Here is a 17,883-nt window from a genome sequence, read left to right as displayed (position 1 = left end):
AAACAATTCTGTGCTGTACAAAATAAAATATGGCGGACTTCAATTCCACATGCATAACGAAAGCGGAGAAAACCTCAGACCAAGAGATGGATGTTGACCAGGAAACAGAGAACGGGTCTGTCAATAAGAAGACGGGAGAACTTGAGGCGAAGGAAGGAGTGGGGAACGATGTTCAGGATGCAAACGACCCTTTCAAGAAGCCTGCCATTTTCTCGGCGCCCTCTCTTGCGAGAAGAGCAGGTGTCACACCGACTTGTGCTGCTAAGAAGGTCTCGCCGGAGTCCGACAAGTCAAAGGAGCACCACAAACCCGAGAAGGTGTTGGGCACCGACGATCTCCTTGCAGGTAAGACGGGAGCCGACAACGAAGAGGAAAGCAACTCTAACGACAACCATTCCACGGAAAGTGTCAGTGGGACGGCGGACAGCACGAATCAGTGCGACAAAGACAAGAGTAAAAGCGTCTCCTCCTCCAGGAGTGTAACATTGCAAAAAGTAAATCCAAGGGTTTCAGTTAAACTGGCGCCAGTGGGAAACTTTAAACCCGGACCTCCGTTAGCATACAGCGAACCTCCGTGGGGTGGTGTTAGTGAAATCCGCTACTCACTCGAGATCCTGAAGAACGGCGCTATCGTGGACACGGTTCCGCTCACCCAGAGTAGCTATTTCGTTGTCGGGAGGCTACCTTTGTGCGATGTGTCTTTGGAACATCCTTCAATTTCAAGATATCACTCTGTGCTCCAGTACCGACTGTTCCCCGGCGAAGAGGGTGTTGTTGGGGAAGAGTCCGGTTTCTACGCATTTGACCTGGGCAGCACGCACGGTACTTTCGTCAATAAGAACAAAATCCCCCCAAAGACCTACATCAGGATCCGGGTTGGGCACATGCTCAAATTTGGAGGAAGCACCAGACTTTTTATTCTTCAGGTAAAGTCATGGCAACAACCCCCCCCCCGCGACAGACTGCTTGTGCAATCAGGCCATCTCTGTAATTTTAATATAAAGAACGATAAACGCCTGCTTTATTTTTGGAAAATTGGTATCACCTTTGATGTAGGCTCTGCTTTCTCATTCATGTTTTTTGTAGTGTTGTTAGCACAATTAATTCATTACTACATTGTGAATATCAGTATCATTAAATTAGTCCACGTCATAAAGTTGCCTATGAGACCAGATATAAGTGTATGAAACAAACAAATAAATAAATAAAATGTTTAAAGCCTCTTAGAGTTGATTAGTAGGGGACAATCCCCCCTGTAGCAACGTGGGGTTAAGGGCCTTGCTCAAGGGCCCGACAGCTGTTGAGATCTAATCATGTTCCAGTAATGTACCTTCACCACAAGGACACAGGCTGTCCCATGTAGTGTAATGTATTTGTGCAAGGTAGGCATTTTGAGTCGTTTTCATTCAGCGCGATCTGAATAAAAACCGAGTTCCTCCTCCCCTCCTCCTATAGGGTCCAGAGTCTGACGAGGAGGCGGAGTCTGAGCTGACCGTCACCGAGCTGAGAGAGAGAGCCAGGAAGCAGAGGGAGACCTTGGAGAAGAGGATGATGGGAGAGGGCTCTGATGAGGAGGATGAGAAGGAGGGGAAGGGCGACGAGGAGCCCGGCTCCAGCGGGAGAGGAGGCTCTAAAGAGGACGCTGGCTGCTCCTGGGGAATGGGTTAGTAAATGACAGTTTACTAACGGGGGCGATATGGCTCAGGCCGTAAGAGCAGCCGTCTGGCAGTCGGAGGGTTGCCGGTTCGATCCCCCGCCCGGGCTGTGTCGAAGTGTCCCTGAGCAAGACACCTAACCCCCAAATGCTCCTGATGAGCTGGTCGGGGCCTTGCATGGCAGCCAATCGCTGTCAGTGTGTGAGTGTGTGTACGAATGGGTGAATGGAGAAGCATCAATTGTACAGCGCTTTGGATAAAGGCGCTTTATAAATGCCTGCCATTTACCATTTACAGTTACAGTTCTTTAACTGACGCTTTTATCCAAAGTGACATACAGTTGATTTGACCATGCAGGGGCCAATCCTCCACCTGGAGCAATGTCGGGTTATTAAGGGCCTTGCTCAAGGGCCCAACAGCTGCATGCATATTATTGTGGCTACACCGGGGTTTGAACCACCAACCTTCTGGGTCCTAGTCACTAGGAAACGCAACACTAGTTATGGTATTTCATTTGACACATACATCTCACTCAGTCATATAATAATTAGTATGACGGAGGGCATACAGTAGGAACATACAGCGTATCGTTGCATTATTTTTATGCCTGTGCAGTCTCTCTCATTACCTCACTCTCACACAAAAGCTGGCGCACAAACTCTCTCTCTCTCACACATGCATATGTAACAGCAGGAATCTGCCGAGGCTGGAACTCCTGTCTCTAGGCACTACATTAAAAATGAATTCACCGCTAGTGGAGCAGGAGGCAGCCTCAGGAGCATACTTTTACACATATACACACACAGACGCATACGTGTACGCCCACATTTGCTGTAAATCTCGCTTTATTCTCACCATCTCTTCTTATTCCCTCCTCTCTCCTCCCCTCTTCTCTGTGCACAGAGGAGGACGCTGTGCCTGAGGAGGATGAGAACGAGGAGAACCCCTTCGCCACGGAGTTCCAGGAGGACCAGGAGGCGGCCTACCTAAAGGACCCCAAGAAAGCCCTGCAGGGGTTCTTTGACAGAGAAGGTATGGCCTAAACCCTAGTCCAGTCCCACAGAAAGCCATGATGTTGTGTGGCTTAAACCCGTTCCAGTCCCACAGAAAGCCACAATTTTGTGTTGTGGTTTTGTCCCCATGACATTTTAGCGTGTGAAATTTAACACATCCAGTTCACTGTATTGCTTTATCACCTTTCTGAAGTTGAGTGTTTCTAAAGGCTGTCCAGAATTGACTGAGAGAAAGCTTTGAATGCCACATCTTTCCATGTTAATTTTGACCTAGTAAATCGCGTTCAAGGGTATCCAACGATATCCTGCTTCAACAAAGTGCGGGTGTTAAGACTTGGTGGCAAGTCCGAACACTATTTGGGAATTTAGCCAGTGACCTTGTGCTGGTTTTTGTATTAATTAAATTAGGTTCTGAATTGAAAAAAAAAATGGTATTCAGCATTATTTAAAAATAAAAATGCATCGATATATATTTTATTATGTGATTAATACAGTAAGCAAAATGTGTCCTGTCAGCGACTTTCCTTGTGGCTTATATATATTTTTTTGGTCATGTGATTTCAGGAGAAGAACTGGAGTACGAATATGACGACAAAGCCCACGGCACCTGGCTTTGCAGAGTGAAGTGAGTATTGACTTGGGGGTGCCTTTCCTGCTAGTGTTGCTATTCTCCTGCTAGCATTACACCGCCCCTCTCCTAATAGTGCTGTGTAGCATTGCTGCAAGCACTGCCCCTCTCCTAATAGTGCTGTGTAGCATTGCTGCAAGCACTGCCCCTCTCCTAATAGTGCTGTGTAGCATTGCTGCAAGCACTGCCCCTCTCCTAATAGTGCTGTGTAGCATTGCTGTAAGCACTGCCCCTCTCCTAATAGTGCTGTGTAGCATTGCTGTAAGCACCGCCCCTCTCCTAATAGTGCTGTGTAGCATTGCTGTAAGCACCGCCCCTCTCCTAATAGTGCTGTGTAGCATTGCTGTAAGCACCGCCCCTCTCCTAATAGTGCTGTGTAGCATTGCTGTAAGCACCGCCCCTCTCCTAATAGTGCTGTGTAGCATTGCTGCAAGCACTGCCCCTCTCCTAATAGTGCTGTGTAGCATTGCTGTAAGCACTGCCCCTCTCCTAATAGTGCTGTGTAGCATTGCTGTAAGCACTGCCCCTCTCCTAATAGTGCTGTGTAGCATTGCTGTAAACGCTGCTGCTTGCACAGTTAGCACAGTGTAGCATTGCTGTAAAAACTCCTCTTTGTGCTGCAGATCTCCTGCTAGCTCCGGTCCTCTCCTGTTAGCGCCGTGTAGCAACACTGCCTCACTCCCATTGGCTGTTTAACCTATTTGTTCATCCTGTGAACCACATTCGCAAAACCTGCGGACTTAACCGGCCGACATAAGCGGTCCAGTGCTCCGCTTATTCAGAGTATCTTCTGACCCAGCACATTAGCGCCTTTATTTAATCGTGTTAATAAGCCGAGACCAAACTCTCGGTTACAGTGATGACCGGTCATATAGCGAGGCGCTCAGAGCGCACAAGGCAACGAAACGGAAAACAAGGCTTAACAAGTCGAGACGTGACTGGGCGCACGCTTAAGTCGCGGCATTTAGCATTCGATAATAGAGGATAATAATTGAAAAAGGTCACAACGGCGAGCTTGAAATTCTGCCGGCGTACGTACGCCGTTGTGTGTGTGTGTGTGTGTGTGTGTGTGTGTCCTTCAAAATGAATTAGACTGCCCTTAAAAAGCGGTACGGCGAGAGCGAGTGCCAAGAATGCCAATCGCGCTTGACGGCGGCTGTTGCGTTTCCGAGCCGCTGACCGAGTCGCCGTCTGTATCCCAGGTTACCGGTGGACGACGCGGCGGGCAGGCAGCTGGTCGCCGAGGTGACGCACACGGGGAAGAAGAAGGAAGCGGCCATTCAGTGCTCCCTGGAGGCGTGCCGCATCCTGGAGGCCCGGGGGCTGCTGCGGCAGGAGGCCGGTGGGGAAAACCCCCCGAATGTTCTCTCAGCGTTACCGCAATGTTGTGTCAATGTTAGCACATCGCCGCTACGTCGTAGCAACGTGATAGCAACGTTTTGTGTTAGCTGGGCCGAAGGAAGAGGAAGGGGGGCCGGGTGTTCAACTGTTATGCAAATATATTCATAACTAGTTTTAAATTCTTGAGAATTTCATCCACAGAAATATGTATCACCAAAAGTATGTGTTAAGAAATAATACATGCATTGTATATAGGAAACATGAGGCTAAGTATGCTTATATATTTTAATGTACTGCCATATCCAGTGGTGTTAGTCTATGTATATTTAGCAGTTCATTTTTTTACTTTTAGTTTTAAATAAGCTAAATCAATGTCAACCAAAATAATTTAATCGGAATTTTATGTCAGATTTTAATTTCCCCCTGAATTCTCAGGATGGTAGGCCAGTGTGTTTGTGTGTGCTGTTTTAAACCCCTGTCTTGAGTCTATGGGCGTGTCCGTGTCTCGCAGTGACCTTTGACCTCTCTGCGCAGTTTCCCGCAAGCGCAAGAAGAAGAACTGGGAGGACGAAGACTACTACGACAGCGACGACGACACCTTCCTGGACCGGACCGGCGTGGTGGAGAGGAAGAGGAAGGAGCGGATGAAGAGGGCGGGCAAGATCGAGGAGCGGCCGGAGACGTACGACTCGCTGGTAACGTCCCCGCGTCACCTGACCTCGCCGACCCCGCGTCACCTGCCCTCGCCAATCCCGCGTCACCTGCCCTCGCCGATCCCGCGTCACCTGCCCTCGCCGATCCCGCGTCACCTGCCCTCGCCGACCCCGCGTCACCTGACCTCGCCGACCCCGCGTCACCTGACCTCGCCGACCCCGCGTCACCTGACCTCGCCGACCCCGCGTCACCTGACCTCGCCGACCCCGCGTCACCTGACCTCGCCGACCCCGCGTCACCTGACCTCGCCGACCCCGCGTCACCTGACCTCACCGATCCACTTCGCATGGATTCGATGTTTATCGAGAGCTGAATTAGCTGCAGTTTTGTCGCAGGGATTCAGTGTTTTTATGAAGAGCTGAATTAGCTGCAGTTTTGCACGAGCAGGAGATCATAAAGGTTTGTGGAACTCAAACCTCCAGGGCGTCCCCACGTACTGTCGTTACTGCGTGCAGTGCACTTCTGGTGTCCTCATGTCGTTACTGACTGCGGTCCTGGCTCCAGTTCTGTAAAATGTCAGCTTCAGTTTGTCCTTCAGTACATTCTACCCTTCCCTCTGGGAGTCGACTCTCATAAAACACACTGTCAGTCTCAATTTCCACAGGGTCACGCATTGGCAGCTTTCATTTCATGACGTTTCCCAGCTGCTTTGATTTAATTTCTGTGTGTGTGTGTGCGTGCGCTCACGCATGTGTGTGTGTGTGTGTGTGTGTGTGTGTGTGTGTGTGTGTGTGCGTGCGCGCGTGCGTGCGCGCGTGCGTGCGCGCGTGCGTTTGTGTTTGCGTGTTTAATGTACCGTAATAAAACGTTATGTAGTCTAATGAGGGTGGAATTTAAGTGCGGCGTTGCCATAGCGCCGAGCAGAACAGGAAGTCCAGTGGCGAGTCCCTTCCTGTCGCTCACGCTAGGCTAATTAGCATGTTTGTGTTGGGGGTTGATGTGATGGGGGGCTGGTGCAGCAGCGCTAAGCGTGCCTCCTCTCTCCAGGTGCTGAAGCTGGCGGGCGCGGAGAAGGAGCTGACTGAAACGGAGAAGAAGCTCAGCGCTTCAGAGAAAGGTGAGGACTCCCATGATTCATAGCAAATACAAAGATGTGCAGATTAGGCTCTCCAGCACCAGGGTTGGAGACCCCTGACCTACACTGTATAAAGAAAGGTTAATAAATAAATAAATGACTAAAATATCTGAAATTGTGGCTTCATTTCCTGAAAGGAAGTGATGTAAAGGAAATACTGAATCTACTGCATAGCAGATTTTGACCACTGTGCTGAGACCATTTAACAGCTCACCGCTTCTAAGGCTGGGTCAATTGCTTAATTGCTTGCCTTCAGATACTGTCCGATATACTGAACTTGTCTGGTGCATTTGAACCTATGAAATACTCTCATTAAGAGCGCAAACCCCACCATCTGGTCCTCTTGGTAGAAAAAAAATAATAATAACAATCAGTCGAGCACAGAAAAGTATTTGAATCCAAAACAATTACGTATTCTAACCAGGTCTGCAAATAATTGGCCAATTCCAGATCTTCATGCCCACCGGGACTGCTGTGCGAGATGGCATTGAGGGGGCGTCTGCCTTAAAAACCCACTTTCCCCCCCTGGCTGCGTATAATTGGCCGTGTTGTTGTGTTGATATAGTTTGTGGTAATGAGCGGGGGTGTTGGTCACATTCTCAATCCTCTTCCTGACTGCGTGTGTCCCCCTGCTGGGCTGCCCGCGGAGATGGCAATACGTCCCACGATTCAGCTGAGACAAACGCCTGCTTGCCTTTCATCCGAATACGCTCCAGATATGCTGTGTGCCTTATGCACCTGCCTACACGTATACACACATACACACCATGTACACACCTATACACACAGACACTCATGCAGACATACACACACACACACACACACACACACACACACACACACACGCACGCACTTATACTCATGCATGCTCACATACAGCCATATGCAGATACAGAAACACAGGCATACATACACTACACACACACACACACACACACAGGCACACATACAGACACTTGCACGCATACACACGGGTGCACCCATGTATACCCTCATATGCATGTATGGACGCACATGCCCCAATAGGATCCGCACAGCCGTTGGGCCCTTGAGCAAGGGCCTTAACCCTGCATTGCTCCAGGGGAGGATTGTCTCCTGCTTAGTCTAATCAACTGTACGTCGCTCTGGATAAGAGCGTCTGCCAAATGCCAATAATGTTGTCGAGGACCCGGCCCTAGGCCCGCCTGATGAGAGATTGACAGGCGGATGGGTTAGGCAGGAATGCATTGTTAACCCCTCGCACACGCCATTGAGGTGGTAGCAAGAACGCCCGTAAGAGGAAAAATATGCGGTTCAGAGCTAATGAGCAATGTAATGTCAAGTAATGTATTATACGAGGACAAACACACACACATACATGCCAATACACCCACCCAGTAAAACCCCTGTCTGTGTGTGTCTGTGTGTCTGTGTGTCTGTGTGTCTGTGCCTGTCTGTGTGTCTGTGTCTGTGTCTGTGTGTCTGTGTCTGCCCGTCCTGCAGGGGGCGCTCACTCCTCCTCGGAGGACCCTCTGGACGCCTTCATGAGCGAGGTGCGGAGCTCGGCCTCCATGGACGGCGTGGAGCGCAGGAAGCTCCACCTGCACGTGAGCGAGCTGCGCAGGGAGGCCGCGCGACTGCGCCGGCTGGTGGAGCTGACACGCCCTGCGCAACTACCTGCCCTGCAGCCGGGGTGAGAGAGAGGGGGGAGAGAGCCAGTATACACCTGTCCGTCTCTCACTGACACGCCCTGCACAGCTACCTGCCCTGCAGCCGGGGTGAGAGAGGGAGAGGGAGGGAGGGAGAGAGGGAGAGGGAGAGAGGGAGAGGGAGGGAGGGAGGGAGGGAGAGAGGGAGAGGGAGGGAGGGAGGGAGGGAGGGAGGGAGGGAGAGGGAGGGAGGGAGGGAGGGAGAGAGGGAGAGGGAGGGAGGGAGGGAGAGGGAGGGAGGGAGGGAGGGAGAGGGAGGGAGGGAGGGAGAGAGGGAGAGGGAGGGAGAGAGGGAGGGAGAGAGAGAGGAAGAGAGGGAGAGGGAGGGAGGGAGGGAGGGGAGAGCCAGTACGCACCTGTCTGTCTCACACTGACACGCCCTGCACAGCTGCCTGCCCTGCAGCCGGGGTGAGAGAGAGAGGGAGGGAGGGAGGAGGGAGAGGGAGGGAGGGAGGGGAGGGAGAGGGAGGGAGGGAGGGAGAGAGGGAGGAGGGAGGGAGGAGAGAGGGAGAGGGAGAGGGAGGGAGGGAGAGAGAGAGAGAGGGAGGGAGGGAGGGAGAGAGGGAGAGGGAGAGAGGGAGAGGGAGGGAGAGAGGGAGGGAGAGAGAGAGGGAGGGAGAGAGAGAGAGGGAGGGAGAGAGAGAGGGAGAGGGAGGGAGGGAGGGAGGAGGGAGGGAGGGAGGGAGAGGGAGGGAGAGGGAGGGAGGGAGGGAGGGAGGGAGAGAGGGAGAGAGGGAGAGGGAGGGAGGGAGGGAGGGAGAGAGAGAGGGAGAGGGAGAGGGAGGGAGGGAGAGAGAGAGGGAGAGGGAGAGAGGGAGGGAGAGAGGGAGGGAGAGGGAGAGGGAGGGAGAGAGGGAGGGAGAGAGAGAGGGAGAGGAGAGGAGGAAGAGAGGGAGAGGGAGGGAGGGAGGGAGGGGAGAGCCAGTACGCACCTGTCTGTCTCACACTGACACGCCCTGCACAGCTGCCTGCCCTGCAGCCGGGGTGAGAGAGAGAGGGAGGCAGAGAGAGAGGGAGAGGGAGGGAGGGAGGGAGGGAGGGAGGGGAGAGCCAGTATACACCTGTCCGTCTCACACTGACACACCCTGCACAGCTGCCTGCCCTGCAGCCGGGGTGAGAGAGGGAGGGGGGGAGAGAGGAGGGAGGAGTGGGAGGGCCGGTATACACCTGTCCGTCTCACACTGACACACCCTGCACAGCTGCCTGCCCTGCAGCCGGGGTGAGAGAGGGAGGGGGGGAGAGAGGAGGGAGGAGTGGGAGGGCCGGTATACACCTGTCCATCTCACACCGACCTGCTTCACCCTGTAAGGTGTGAGGTCACAAACATTGTTTACTGAACATTCTAATGCTGATGTCACAATCAGTTCTGGTGACTGAAAACTGTCTGATTGGTACGGTGGTTTGAGTTTGTAGTCCCCAGGCTCCCAGCTGATGTGGGAAATGTAGTTTCTCAGGTAAAGAGTTGTGTGATGTACTATGTGTGACGTACGTGTTTTGAGATGGGTGGGCTCACCGTTTCTCTGTGTGCAGGAGCCAGTCCTCCGACCCGGGACAGCCCAGGAAGCTGGTCCTGCCGCTTTTCGGAGCCATGAAGGGAGGGAGCAAGTTCAGGCTGAAGACGGGGACCGTGGGGGTGAGCAGACAACCTCTGCCCGAAATCCCTCACCTGTCGCAGGGGTGTGGGTCTTACTGCACCGCTTCTGTTCAATCCGCACCCCCCCACTGAACCTGATGCTCTTGGTCAGAGTCAAAGCTGACTAGTGGTCGGGTACCCCTCTGGCGGTAGAACAAAATGACACCAGTTTTTTCCTCGATTATTTGCCCAAAAATTGTTTCATTTTGTTCTACTAGGAGGGTAGGGGTTTACCTGGATATTTCAGATATCCAGATATATTGTGAGAATTGATGCCTTAATCGGCTATCAAGATATCTAGAGAGAGTTGACACCATAACCGGCTATCTAGATATCTTGAGAGTTAATACCTTAACCAACTGTCTAGATATCTAGAGAGAGTTGCTACCTTAACCAGCTATCTAGATATCTGGAGAGAGTTGATACCTTAACCATCTACCTTGATATCAAGAGAGTTGAAACCTTAACCAGCTATCAAGATATCTAGAGAGAGTTGATACCTTAACCAGCTATCTAGATATCTAGAGAGAATTGATACCTTAACCGGCTATCTAGATATCTGGGAGAGTTGATAAATGGTAAATGGTTGGCATTTATATAGCGCCTTTATCCAAAGCGCTGTACAATTGATGCTTCTCCATTCACCCATTCATACACACACTCACACACCGACGGCGTTTGGCTGCCATGCAAGGCACCGACCAGCTCGTCAGGAGCATTTGGGGGTTAGGTGTCTTGCTCAGGGACACTTCGACACAGCCCGGGCGGGGGATCGAATCGGCAACCCTCCGACTGCCAGACGACTGCTCTTACCGCCTGAGCCATGTCGCCCCCGATACCTTACCCTGTACTACTGTCAGGCTTGCTCTTGGTGAGAACAGTAGCAGGGTCAATTGAGGAAAAAGGGGGCGTTTTGGGTGAAAACGGTGGCCGGTCCGTGACGCCCCGCTCGTTTTCTCCTGCAGAAGATTCCCCCGAAGAGGGCCGAGCTTCCTCCACAGCTGTTCAACCTGAAGGAGCTGCCCCCTGGAGGCGAGGAGGAGGAAGAGGAGGAAGAGGAGGAGGACGAGCAGGGGAAGGACAAAGACTCGTCTGTCGTCCAGGAGACGACCAATCGGCAGTCAGAGGAGGAGGAGGAGGAGGAGGAGCCGGAGAGCCCAGCCGGAGATAAACCAATGAAAATGGGGCAGAGGATGCCCCGCCCCCACAGTACTGCAGGTGGGTTCCACAGCCAATCAGGGTGGCCCGTATCAACACCAGGCCTGGGTCAAATAAGTCATTGTTTTCGGATTCAAGTACTATTCTGCACTTTACTGAGCTTGTCTGGTGTATTAGAACCAACATGGAATACACCCTGCCCTCTGGTCCTCTTGGTTGGCTCAATTGAGCACAGAAAAGTATTTGAATCCAAAACGATTATCTATTTGACTGAGGTCTGATCAACACACTTCAGTTTCTGCTGTTCAGACCTCTGTTTAATTCTGTTTCTGCTGTTCAGACCTGTGTTTAATTCTGTTTCTGCTGTTCAGACCTGCGTTTAATTCTGTTTCTGCTGTTCAGACCTGTGTTTAATTCTGTTATATTATGTTCTTTTCCATTGCCTCTTTGTATGTTCACCATTTTATTTTTTTTCATTGGGTGGTCGAGAACAGTTATGTGAACAGAAAAAAAAGTGTGTTGTTTTTTTAACAGCACACAGGACAGTCGATGCGTTTTAGTGACCGATTTCTTTTTTTATGCCTCATTGAATAGACAATGGAGGTCTGAACCGGAAACATCCTGCAATTTTCATAAAAAGTGGCCGTGTTTGGAACCACGCTGCTCAAAATGACTTGCTTTTAAAGCTGTCATTTAATTTTATGGGCTAACAAGCGATCGGGTAATGAACCACAGCTCCCAATTTATCCAATCTTCTGCATCCAGCCTGCAACATGGCGCCTCCCTGGTTCTCATCCAGGCGTAGTTCCGTCATTCGCCAGCAGGTGGAAACAGAGTTTCGCTGTGCTCAAAGCCACATGGTTTGGCTCGCTGTGTTGCCACTGAACAGCAACATGGCTGCCTCCTCTGTTGAGTGTGCATCGAGACCTTTTTTGCACTGCCTCGAATGCTTGTGATTGGACAGTTCATGCTGCCCCCAGGGCCTTGTCTGTGCCCCTGACTTGAGGTTCAGACCCTGACCTGGTCCGTCAGAATCTAGAATCCCAAAAGAAAGTACTGGGTCTGATTTACTAAAAACCTTTAGCTTGTGCACTACCTTCCAGCACCAAGCTAATGACGCAACCAATGATTGGTTCAAAATGAATGCCATGATCAGTCATTGGTGATATTGTTTATTATTGGTTTTGCAGGTAGTAAAAGGCTTTGCAGGTAGTGAAGGTCTTGGTAAAGCAAGCCCCACGTGTGTCATCTACATGTAGATATTAGTTGGACGGTCATTCCTGGAAGGGTGAAACGTTAAACCTGTGTGTGTGTGTGTGTGTGTGTGTGTGTGTGTGTGTGTGTGTGTGTGTGTGTGTGTGTGTGTGTGTGTGTGTGTGTGTGTGTGTGTGTGTGTGTGTGTGTGTGTGTGTGTGTGTGTGTGTGTGTGTGTGTGTGTGTGTTCTCAGAGAGAACAGAATCGGATAAGCAGACGTCAGACAAGGAGGAGGGAGAGCAGCCTCAAAGCGCCAGAGACGCATGCACACCTGCACAAGGTATGTGTGTGTGCTTGAGTGTGTGTGTGCGTGTGTGTGTGTGTGTGTTTGCATGCACACATATTTGTGTGTGTGTATGTGTGTGTTTGCATGCAGAAACATGTGCATGTGTGTTTGCATGCACACATATTTGTGTGTGTGTGTGTTTGCGTGTGTGTGTGTGTTTGCATATGTGTGTGTGTGTTTGCATATGTGTGTGTGTGTTTGCATGGGTCTGTGTGTTAAGTCCATCTCACAGGTCACTCCTCAAGCCTAATCCTGTTCATGAATGTTCTTCTGTGTGAGTGAGCTGTCCCCGTCACGCAAAGGTTATTCCCCAAGTGTGTGTGTGTGTGTTTTTGTTTCTGTGTGTGTGTGTGTGTGTGTGTGTGTGTTTTTGTTTCTGTGTGTGTGTGTCAGATCTCTCCCAGTCGCGTAAAGGTCATTCCGAAGTAGAACGCGCGTTTGCGTGTGTGTGAACTTTCTAGCTTCGTCATCAACAGTCGTGTTGCGAGTGTGTGAGAGAGTGAGAAAGTGAAAGTGTGTGAAAGAGAGAGAGAGAGAGACACCATTTGTGGATTTGCAGCCAGACTGTGCGACCCCCCCCCCCCCCCCCGCCCCCTCCTCTTTGCTGGATTTCGGGAGGCTGGGACTCCACGCTGAGTCTTCTCCTCTCATCTCCGCAGGCCAGGAAGGGGGCGCCGCGAAAACACAGACCCCGACCCCCCCGAAGAGCAAAGGGAAGAGGAGGATGGTCGGACCCAGCAGGGTGAGTGTGGAAAGGAGGAGATGGGGGGAGAGGGAGGGGGGGGGGGAGGAAGGAGGATAGAAAAGAACAGATAAGGAGAGAGAGAGAGAGAGACACACTGGGGATGTCAAACACACAGCTGAATAAACCTTTAAACCCAATGTTTGACCGGTGACTGGACCGTCCGATAGTCATCTGTCTACAACACGGCGGTCCGTGTTTTGTGATGGGAACAGTTTGACATGCAACTTGTCCCCACTGTACGCTTCAGAAACACCATTGCAGAGAGCTTGTGAAAGATAGCCACCCTAGGATTTGTATATGGTATTCACTCCTCTCTCTCTCTCTCCCTCCCTCTCTGCTGCAGCCGCCTGTTCCCCTCTCCACCCAGTATCCCGAGGACGACCCCGACTACTGCGTCTGGATGCCCCCTACAGGTAGCGTCCCGGTACTGCAACATGAGGACCCCACCGTGGCCTGGGTTTGGGGACGTGACCCAGACAATTCTGAGTGAATCCCGCACCTCCAGCAGTGTTATGATTACATTTTTGAAATATTAAAGATTTCAAGCAGGGCTGCCCAACCCTGTTCCTGGAGATCTGCCATCCTGAAGGTTTACATTTCAACCTGAATTTGCCACACCAGATGCTAATTAGCATCTGAACAAGATCTGTGGCTGTTGAATGAGGGGTGCTTTGTTAGGGTTGGAGTGAAAACCTATAGGATGGTAGATCTCCAGGAACAGGGTTGGGCAGCCCTGCTCTAGCTGTTGAATGAGGTGTGCTTTGTTAGGGTTGGAGTGAAAACCTACTTTTTAGGAGCAGTTTTTAGGAGTGGAGTGAGAACCTGCAGGACAGTAGATCCCCAGGAACACGGTTGGGCAGCGTGTCTTTAGCAGTCCCATATTTGGTCCTGATGTTCCGTCAGTATGCAGTCTGTTGAGATGTAGCCATTTTGCCCCCTCGGTAAATGTAACATTGTTCATTTTCAGGACAGGGCTTAGTTAATATAATGCTTTACGGTTATTAAACGTTTCGGTGGAGGCAGGGCCCGAAGCGCTGTATTGTTGACAGGAAGTGAAGTCGCTGGAGATGACACGAAGCCGCGGGGGTCAGGAGAGGTCAGGTTTATCCCCGCTCCTCGCAGTCAGGGACGTAGCCGCACACCGCCAGCGAAAAACAGAGCGAGAGAACGAGAGATGTTCTGCATCAAAGAGGGGTGTGGGGGCGGGGGGGCGGGGGTGGGTGGGGGTCCGCACGGGTCGAGCCGCTCTGTGGGAGGAGGCAGAGGAAGTTCACGGGCTCTGTAGCCGGCAGATGTTTGTGGAGGGAGGGTGGGAGAGGGGGGGGGGCCTCACATGGCATGTTAATCGGGGGGGTCTGTGAATGCACATCAAAGGCGCGCTGCCTCGATAAGATAAGTGCTCTCTAACGGCGTTGTGTGTGGAGCGAGCCACAGCCGCCGCCCGGCTCATTTCAGGGTCCTGTAAAAAGCATTCTGGGGCTTTCTGCTCAAGTACGGCTCCTTTCAGCCTCCTGGGATGCTGGTCCCCGTGTTTTTCTTTTATATAAAATAGCACAACGCGACATCATGACCAGAACAGGCCATTCGGCCCAACAATGCCCGCCATTTTCCTACCGCCTTTTTCGAGAGGCGTGTCATTGTTTTGCATTTTACATTTTAGATCTCGTAGCTTCATTACTTGCGGTATGCGTCTACATGGTATCCGTGGAAGGTGTTACTGTATGTTTCCCATAGCTTTGAGAGTGGTATATCACTTACATAGTGGTATAGGTACAGGGTTCAAATCTTAAAGCATGGCATAGCTTCTATATAGTTCAGTGATAGAGGTGGTATGTGTTTATGTAACTGACAGACCTGTGCGGATCTTAACGTGGCTACACTGAGCCGTGAGTCACCAACCGTCTGGGTCCCAGTCATGCACCTCTGCCCTCAAAATACTCGACGCTTGTCTGGTGAACTGGAACTGGAGGAAATTCTCACGAAATGCGCAAACCAGGTCGAGATCAATCGAGCACAGAGAAGCATCTGAACCCAAAAACAACACACACGCACTTGACCCAGATCTGGTATGCGAGGATCTTCCAGACTCGATCAGACCCGGGCATTCACCAGGAGCAGCTGCGGGGCGGTCCTGAGGAGGTCGGCGGGGGGGCGTTCGGGTTCGAGCGCCGGAGGGGTTGCTCGCGCCCGTCCCGGGAGAACACGGCCTCTCTGTCTGCGCGAGACGCCGGCGTTTCTGTAAATAGACAGCTGGGGAGCGTCATGCGACCGCTGCACAGACCGGCTGTACAGCCAGGCACCGGCAGCAGGCCTGACTTCGGTCATTTACACCCCCCCCCCCCCGTATCTCACTGGAAATCTGGCGGCAGGCAGGGCGGGCGGGCGGGGAGGGTGAGCTGCGTTTCCTATAGCCTGCACGCTACACAACACTAACGTACGAGGCCTCACATTCAGAATAATGAAGCGCCAGAAACTTTGACAAGAGTTTTGAGACATCTTAAAGTGCCTGAATGTGGGGGTAGCCTGTAGCCCACTGGGAATGACTGGGAATGCGGAAGGTCGGCGGTTCAGTCCGCGGTTTAGCCACAATAAAATCAGCCCGGCTGTTGGGCCCTTCGTCCCACATTGCCCCAGGGGAAGATTGTCCCGCTTGGTCCAAATGAACTGGAAGTCGCTTTGGATAAAAGTGTCAGCTAAAATAACATGTAAGGTGATGTAATGTAATGAATGTGTGGATGTGTCATATATACAAGAAGATATGTCTGCTTTACTTGCGTCTTGTATCAATTATGCCCTGACACCTGTATTAGAATCCACATTTTGCTGAAAATGGTTGGGGTTTTCTGTATTGTCGTTGAAGGTCCTGGTTCTGATGCATTGATTTTCAGGGATATTTTTGCCATAGCTATTTATTTGTGGTCTCATATAACATATAACATAACATAATGGCAATGCTCGCCTCTTCCTACCGCTAATATAGCTGACTCTACAGATATTATGGGTCCATTTGGGGCAATGGCACCTTCAAAAGGTACCTTTAAAAGCTCTTGGCATGGAAGAGTGTGGATAATGCATGTGCTTACATCAAACAAGAACAGGGCCCATTAGGCTCTTCAGTTCGCCATGGAAACCGCAGCGGTGTCTTTTAGAGAAACGTGACCGTTGACCTCACCCCGTCCGCTCTCCTCTGTCCAATCACAGGTCAGACGGGGGACGGCCGCACCCACCTCAACGACAAGTACGGCTACTAGGAGGAGCGGGGGGCCTCTTCGTCCGCCGTCGTCTTCGTGACCTCCGCGACCTTCAGAAGTGCGGTCGACGCGCGGGGCTTGTGACTCGGCTTGGCACTTTTTCCACTCGTCGTCTTTCCCAGAAGTTTCTCTTCCCTTTCCAGACGGTTCTGTGTGTTCGCTGATGCACTCGGGTGTCGAAATTCAGCCACGTGCTACATTTCGCCGTCCGTTCCGATTCCTCTACTCTCTCGTCCTGAATGACTCGTGCTGACTGTAGAAAAACAGGAACAGGAAGTGATGTCACACACCAGCAGTGTTTTTTTTTTATTTTTATTTTTTTATCCTACTCGTCTACTGCGGAAAGACCTGAAACGAGGACCGGCCTAGTGTTGCGTAATCAGGACCCAACTTTGAGGACACATCGAGAATGTCTGATATCGGGAGGTGTGAGATTGTATGAGCCCCTACCTTCTGGTTTAGTTACCCCTAGCGATAACTGGCCTGTCCTTTCTTCTAGAAGAGTCCTTGGCTGTAAAACTACTGCACCTGCCCCCGTTTCAGGTTATGAACCCCCCCTGCCCCTTATACTGAGGGCTCCAGACTCCGGATCGATAGAGGATGTACCAAGGCTTGGGGGCCCTGGTCTTAGATGGAATTACTTTTTTAATCCAGATGGGACAGGACAGGCTGCACTTATTTTCTGTGTTTTGTGTCCACTTCACTGCTCCTCAGACAGGATTATATACAATCCCTTCAGTTCCAGCCCCCCTGCTCCCCTACCCCCCAAAAACATCCCAACCCCCCACCCCCCCCCCCCCCCCCCCACCCCAACTCCGGACCAGCCAGTGAGCCGTTAGGCCAGTGTGTTTAGACCCAGAACACACCCTGACCCTAGACCCTTACCCCCGGGGTTAGTCTCCGCGCATTGGTTCCTTGGGAGACCCAGGCTAAGATGGCGGAGTGTTCACCCAGCACCACCACCGCCGCCAACACCACTGCTGCGGGACTGGAGACCTTTTCCGTCTGACGGCGTCGGTTCAGGAGTGTTGTCACGGAAACGCGCCCCACCCTCTGGACTCCCTCTGTATGGGGGGGGGGAAGGGGGAGGGGGGAGGGCAAATGAGGCTCCCCATATCCCCCCCAACCCCCGCCTCGACCCGACCGCAGCGATCAGACAGGTGGCCCCGCGCTTCGGAGAAAGCCCCTGGAGAGGCCCTGGAGAGGAGCGGAGGATTTGCAGCACCATCTGGCGACCGCCACAGCGTCATGGCGGGTGTGTGTGTGTGTGGTGGTGCGGGGGGTGGGGGGGTGGGGGGTGGAAGCACAGCGGTAATGAAGCGAGCGACAGAAGCGTCTCCTCCGGCACCTCCTCCTCCGCTAAACCGCGGCGTTACCCGAGCGTAATTAGCGCTGACTCAGAGCCCAGAGTGTGGGAGAGTGTCCTGAGCTGACTGCGGAG

The 17,883-nt window shown here is 51.9% G+C and overlaps 2 protein-coding genes across 2 annotated transcripts in view; one reads left to right on the top strand and one right to left on the bottom strand.

Annotated features, from left to right (window-relative positions):
- The first annotated feature begins 23 nt into the window (after positions 1 to 23).
- Positions 24 to 17,212, top strand: slc4a1ap (solute carrier family 4 member 1 adaptor protein). Its single transcript, XM_061260888.1, has 14 exons — positions 24 to 926; positions 1,456 to 1,663; positions 2,559 to 2,687; positions 3,233 to 3,293; positions 4,499 to 4,638; positions 5,172 to 5,332; positions 6,339 to 6,408; positions 7,909 to 8,098; positions 9,645 to 9,747; positions 10,713 to 10,965; positions 12,354 to 12,440; positions 13,106 to 13,188; positions 13,535 to 13,604; positions 16,393 to 17,212. The coding sequence occupies exons 1-14, from the start codon at positions 30 to 32 to the stop codon at positions 16,440 to 16,442; spliced, it is 2,502 nt and encodes an 833-aa protein (XP_061116872.1). The 5' UTR covers positions 24 to 29; the 3' UTR covers positions 16,443 to 17,212.
- Positions 16,102 to 17,883, bottom strand: part of si:dkey-16j16.4 (histone-lysine N-methyltransferase SETD1A) — a 36,210-nt gene continuing 34,428 nt past the window's right edge. The window contains exon 6 of the mRNA XM_061261081.1: positions 16,102 to 16,695. Coding sequence (XP_061117065.1) covers positions 16,665 to 16,695 — 31 coding nt within the window. The 3' untranslated portion in view covers positions 16,102 to 16,664. The remainder of the gene's footprint in view (positions 16,696 to 17,883) is intronic.

The sequence above is a fragment of the Conger conger genome, chromosome 1 (assembly GCF_963514075.1).
Source record: "Conger conger chromosome 1, fConCon1.1, whole genome shotgun sequence".
Classification (NCBI taxonomy): Eukaryota; Metazoa; Chordata; class Actinopteri; order Anguilliformes; family Congridae; genus Conger; species Conger conger.
This window is presented reverse-complemented; position numbering and strand designations above follow the sequence as displayed.

What these genes read in the sequence shown, in the direction of transcription:
- slc4a1ap (XM_061260888.1), top strand. Translation starts at nt 30, where the DNA reads ATGGCGGACTTCAATTCCACATGCATAACGAAAGCGGAGAAAACCTCA. An exon ending in CCAGACTTTTTATTCTTCAG is followed by an intron (nt 927 to 1,455) that starts GTAAAGTCATGG and finishes CTCCTCCTATAG; the next exon opens with GGTCCAGAGTCTGACGAGGA. An exon ending in GCTGCTGCGGCAGGAGGCCG is followed by an intron (nt 4,639 to 5,171) that starts GTGGGGAAAACC and finishes CTCTCTGCGCAG; the next exon opens with TTTCCCGCAAGCGCAAGAAG.